At 47.1% G+C, this 5,844-nt stretch overlaps 1 protein-coding gene and 1 long non-coding RNA gene across 2 annotated transcripts in view; one reads left to right on the top strand and one right to left on the bottom strand.

Moving 5' to 3' along the window:
* The window catches only part of LOC110399694, a 2,575-nt gene extending 525 nt beyond the window's left edge, over positions 1–2,050 (bottom strand). Inside the window, exons 1-2 of the mRNA XM_021398843.1 lie at positions 1,629–2,050; positions 10–730 (exon numbers count right to left, since the gene is read on the bottom strand). Of these exons, the coding sequence (XP_021254518.1) occupies positions 10–575 (566 nt within the window). The 5' untranslated portion in view covers positions 576–730; positions 1,629–2,050. The remainder of the gene's footprint in view (positions 1–9; positions 731–1,628) is intronic.
* LOC110392607 lies at positions 2,120–5,285 on the top strand. The gene is made up of 3 exons (XR_002434503.1): positions 2,120–2,177; positions 2,705–2,877; positions 5,112–5,285. It is a non-coding gene; the product is annotated as an uncharacterized LOC110392607 (long non-coding RNA).

The raw sequence follows: 5,844 nt of genomic DNA, 5'->3' as shown, positions 1-5,844 counted from the left end.
TTCCATGACGAGCCGGGCTGATGACATGTGACGCTCCTGCGAAGAGCCGGGTTGACGACATGTGGCGCTCCCGCGACGAGCCGGGCTGTTGACATATGGTGCTTCTGCGACGAGCTGGGCAGTCGACATGTGGTGCTCCCGCGACGAGCCAGGCTGTCGACATGTGGTGCTCCCTTGTCGAGCCAGGCTGTCGACATGTGGTGCTCCCTCGTCGAGCCAGGCTGTCGACATGTTGCACTCCCGTGACAATCCGGACTGTCGACATATGGCGCTCCCACACGAGCCGGGCTGATGACATGTGATGCTCCTACGTAGAGCCGGGTTGATGACATGTGGCGCTCCCGCGACAAGCCGGGCTGACGACATGTGGCGCTCCCGCGACAAGCCGGGCTGACGACATGTGGCGCTCCCACGACTAGCCTTGCTGTCGATATTTGGCGCTCCCACAACGAGCTGGGCAGACAGGATCGGGCCAATGGCGGAACTCCCGTGATGATCCGGTCAGTCTTAATGGCAGCGTTCCCACGACGAGCCCGGCAGACTTGAGGGCAGCACTCCCACGGCAAGCCTGGCATACCATAGCGGGTCAAGGTTGGCGCTCGCACAACAAGCCTGGAAGACGATAGCGGACAGCAGACTCGCAGCAATTCAGGCAGACGAAAGCAGGTGGCACTCCTGTGACGAGCCAGACAGACGAAAGCAGCCAACAGCCAAGACCCTGAGTCTCCCCCTATCACAGAATTGATTAGTTTAGTGGTAGTGTCCATGTCATTGTTGTGTCACAATGGGCAATTGCAGTGGTAGTAGCTAGGTTTTTGACATTTTAGTGTTTTACCTAATTGGCATTATTATTCTATGAGAGGACAGCTCTGGGCAGCTTTCCATCATGGACCAAGCCTTTAATTGCCTTGTCTCTCTGTTTCTGTCTGTCAGAAATCAAGGCAGAATCAATCTAAATGCTTTTGTTTTTTTGCCTCCCTACCAATTCCTTATCCAGTCATTTTAATCATACACTAATACGCTATTATAATCGAGGGATGTTTGGGGAAAGTGGAAAGCGTATTGATTACAACTACATTCACGGGAGTATTAGAGAGCTTCGTTCTACTTGGACTTAATGTTTTTCTGCACTTTGGTATGTATTTGAGACTTCCTTGAATTTCCTCATTCCAGAGAATGGCTTATCATACATTCTGTATTAGCACTTCACCCATGCCCTAGAGTTCTGCTGTACGCTATGGCATCTTCCATTTTATGTTTTTACTGGAGGGGTTATTTTTCTATTTCAAGAAACTACCTGACGTTACAAATATGTTTAGTAGCTTGGCTTTTAAGGACCATGCCTGAGAAGTGCCTTGTTTTTCATTGCTGTCACTTTCCTACACACAAGGACATTCAGAGCAGCAGAGGTTGGGCCCTTTTGGCTCCATGCTGCCCTGTAACCCTGCAGCTGCCCAGTCTCCCTAGGTGGGATGAGGGAGCCAACTGGAAATGCAGTAAAGCCCTTGAGTTGCCTAAATATAACAACAGAAGAAGAAAATGGCATCAAAAACTCAACAGCAACAGTAGCCGCAATGCAACTACTCAACACTCACTGACCAATGCATGCCATAAATTCTGCTGCTCACCAAATGCTACCCACCACCAGCATAAGGCCCAACAGCTACTGACCACCTGGCCCAACAGCCAGGGAGTGACTGGCTCTGCCCCCCTGCCCACAGCTATGCAGTGTCTTTGTGATGTCACAGGGTTCAGAATGGTCCCTGACCAATGGTGGCGCTGCCCTTGGCTTGGCCCCACCCCCTTCTGCCACTCATCATGGCAGCGGCTCCACCCCACCCAGCGGCCCTGCCTGGCCTGGCATTGCTCCAATCATTCAGCGGGAACCACACACAGGTGTGGTGTTAGCGCTTCTTCAGCTGATTCCAGGATTCTCCCTGCCCCTTAGTCAATCTTAGGGGCTTTGTCCAGTGCAGCTTGCCTCAGAAGTGTCCCCCAAGTGTGGGCTGAAGGCAGGGTTGGGATGATACTATTAAAAATGTTCTGTTAATACCTATCTGCTGCTGTTTTGTCTTCATTATGGAACCATGCTTCTGCTGGGTATTATGCAGTAATTCAGCTTGTTTGTGATGCCAGCGGGATTGCAGTCCTAGTTCCTGAGCAATGTGGGGGATAAGGTATATAGTGCCTCTCAGCCTGAGAAGTGCTGTCCTTCATCTCTCCTCTGCAGAGCAGAGATATGTCAAAAGCTTTTGAAGTCCATAGACAAAGTTCATAGACATATGGATCCTGGGGTCTTTCAATTACCTTGAGTAAATAACTGGACCCCCACAGAACTTGATTCTTGATGCCCTTCTTGTGGATATGAGGAACTCAGTGTGTAATAACCAAACTGATTGAGAACCAGAAGTGTGGGATGTATGTCCTCAAATGCCCTCAAATGGATTTTGCTTCATATCATTATGTTTTTACAAAAAAAGCATGTATTTATTTATGTGATTTAACTGAACTCACTGTTGACTGGCTGTAGACATAGAACATGTCTCACTTGGGCAGCTGACCTGGGCAGCCTGATCTGGTGGGTGGCAGCCCTGCTGGCAGCAGGGGGTTGGAGCTTTATGATCTTGAGGGTCCCTTCCAAACTAAGCCTTTCTATGATTCTATGAAAAGTACACAGTAAACTTAATCAAATTTCTGTTTACAGGGAAAAAAATACCATTGTATCCCTGTTCCCTCATGAGAGTTCCTGGTGCCAAAGTCTAAACTCTCCCACCCACTGTCACTTCTCCCTGGGCAGATCACTAACCCTGTGCAATGACAGCAGCAGTTTGTGCAGGCAGGCTTGGTGCTAGTCATCAAAGCCTCACCCTACGCCAGGTGAGTTCAAGAGCTGACAGAGCACATAGTGCCAGTGGAGTGGATTTTCTGACACAGTTCAGGACTCAAAACACAGATATGTTCCCACTTGGATGTACCTCCATGCTCTGCAGCAATGGTCCCCAAACTGTTTTGACTGTACTCGCTGGAAGAGCACTCCTCTATAGAACTGCACATATTGTTAAGGTGAGGAGAGGCTGTTGTTACTAATACTGATGTTTTAATAACATGATACAAAATTTTAGGAATCAATAAGAGAAAGAAGCCCGTATATTGTCTGTGAATCATTAATCAGGCAGTGGTGAGAAAGTGTTTAATTCAGCTGTTGCCACAACAGAAAGAGTTCAGGGGAGGATGACGGTGAGTAAATGTCTGAGGAGACTGACTCGTGAAGATCAGAATGAGTTGGATGTGTGTTGGACCAGCAAGTTGATTGTTGCATGGAGAGATCCAGGAAATACAACTAGAAGGAACAGAACCATGTGAAACGCAGGAAGGGTTAGGTTGAGTAGGAGTGTAAAATGGAGCTAATGATCTGTAGTATAGTTTTTCAGTTGTGCTCATTGTTCCAGTCAGTATTTTAAACCACTGATGAATTTTAAGTGATCAGCTCCCATTAATGTTAAAGGAACTGGGTATCCAGTTCCTGAGGACAGCTTTGTAACACTTGTTTATTTAGTGAACATTTCAAATCAGGCTTATTGAATTCCTTGAGTGTACTAAGGAGGTCACTCTGTGACTGTTGTGGGTAGGTCACCATGTCAGGAATTTTTCCCCATTTTGAGGAGTGCCAGCCTATGAAAAGCCTTTCAGTTTTGGAAGGAAACTGCAAATAGTTTGGAGGAATTGGCACCTGCCAGCTGGGGGTGCTGGTGGCATCAGAGGTTGTGCTCCTATGAGCAAATGTGGACAAATAGGAGCCAGTCAGTAGAGCAAAACCCATGGTGCTGAGGGCCTGGCATTCACCCTGTATGCATTTCAATGGCAATTTACTTTGTTCTAGCTCTAGACTGGCTCAACCGACAGAGAAGGGGACCTACGCCTGCACAGCACAGGTCATTTTGGGGTATTAAACATTCCAGGCTGCTGCACAGCCCACTCATGCTCAGCACTGGGCTGCTCAAGGTGTTAGATTTCAGGAGGAAGTTTTTTATTCAGACGGTGGTGAGGCACTGCCACAGGCTGCCCAGAGAAGCTGCGGGTGCCCCATCCCTGAAGGTGTTCAAGGATGGATAGGATGGGGCCCTGGGCAGCCTGAGCTGGTGGGTGGCAATCCTGCCCACAGCAGGGAATTGGAACTGGGTGGCCATTAAGATTCCTTCCAACTCAAATCATTCTATGATTCTATGATTAAGTAGTTTCTATCTGAACACCAATTTGCAGCCAGAATGCTTGAGGTGTGACTCTGGAGAACGTTTTCCGGGTCTGTTTCATTTAAGAGGAATCCAGCTCATGCCCTCAACATTGCTTCATGATGTGAGACTGGGTGCAGCAGGCCCAAAAAGGGGCAACACCATTGCATGGGGACACCTTTCAGCCACAGAGTGCTGCAGACACACACAGAATGTCTTCCAGTGCTTCTCACAAGAGCCAAAGCCAATTTGCTGACAGAGGCTGCAGAGAGGCTGCCCACAGTCCTCTCTACTACACTCCTGCTACACTAAACAATAGAGAATATCTATAGAAGCAGCTAAATCACGGTGACTTCAGTGGTATAGCTATACTAGTAAGTTTTCCCACAGATAATACTTTAATAATGACCTTCAGAAAGTATCTTATATACAACATGTCCTTTTCTGTGTATTCAATGTTGAGGAATGTGTTTGAGTACAAACTGAGCTCAGGGGACTTAATAATGACATTAAATTCCTGGTTTTCCTCTGAAATCTGATATTGAGGGGAGCTGTGAGCCTGCTCCCAACTCTCAATGGATAGTAGCTGCCAAGACAATAAATTGAGCTTGCTTGGTTTGTTACCTTCATAGACAACCAAAAAAATACCCCCAAACAAACTGGTAAAGGGCAAATATCTGACCCTTCTGCCTGCAGGAGGCTCTTTTCGGGCAACATGACAGTACCCTGTTGGGAAGGAGTGAGGAAACTTGCAATGACCCCACCCTTTAAAAATTCACTTAAAAAAAGTCACCTTTAAGGATCTCATTGCCTCTCCAGTTCAGTCCATCTCGGAGAGATGTTCACTTCTTAATATGAGGTACAAATTTTACTTTTCTCTAGGAAGAAGTAGTGCATATCTAATGAACAGTAGGATTTGTTGGGGTGCCGTGTCTGGTCACCAGCTGTTGCGAGAAGGAGACACAGCAAGAGGGCATCATCTTGGCTAAGGAGAGAATAGAGTATTGGACCTTCAGCTTCTCAAAACAGGTGACGAGGCATCAGTCTGGTTTCTAAGCAGAAAAAAAAAAAAAGACAAAAAATAGCATGCTGCTTGGTACTCTTTATAATCCTGAAAAAGAGTCACTTCTTTCTTTACTTTTGCTGCTAAACACCTCCTGAGCAATTTCTCCTGCTCTTGAGTAAGGCAGGCTGAAGGAGATAGGAGAACGTTCAGAGTAAAACTCATGTGAAATGATGCACTCGACAAATACATGTGAGGCAAATGTTTCTTGAAGTTCCCTGGGGAGTCAAGAAAATCAGTGATGAGAGTTTCCTGTTGTTTCAGAGTCTTAACATGATCAACCTACCAGCAACCTATGGTAGGTACATAGATACTGAACGTCTATGCACACTGGTTAGGCTGAAGGGGATGATGGCAGCAGGGGAGCTGGCTGCCTGCAAGGAAACTAATCCCATACAGAGGAAAATGCCAAGACATGTATTCACAGTGTGACTCCTCGCACTGATATTGAAAAGGAAAGAGTCAAAACGGTTTGGTGGGAGGGGATCAGGGAAGCAACGTCCCTCCCACTGTAAGTGAAGATCACATTTGTGACCACCTGAGGGACCTGAA

Source organism: Numida meleagris, chromosome 1 (assembly GCF_002078875.1).
Source record: "Numida meleagris isolate 19003 breed g44 Domestic line chromosome 1, NumMel1.0, whole genome shotgun sequence".
Classification (NCBI taxonomy): domain Eukaryota; kingdom Metazoa; phylum Chordata; class Aves; order Galliformes; family Numididae; genus Numida; species Numida meleagris.
The sequence above is the reverse complement of the archived record's forward strand: the minus strand, read 5'-3'. Positions and strand labels throughout refer to the sequence as shown.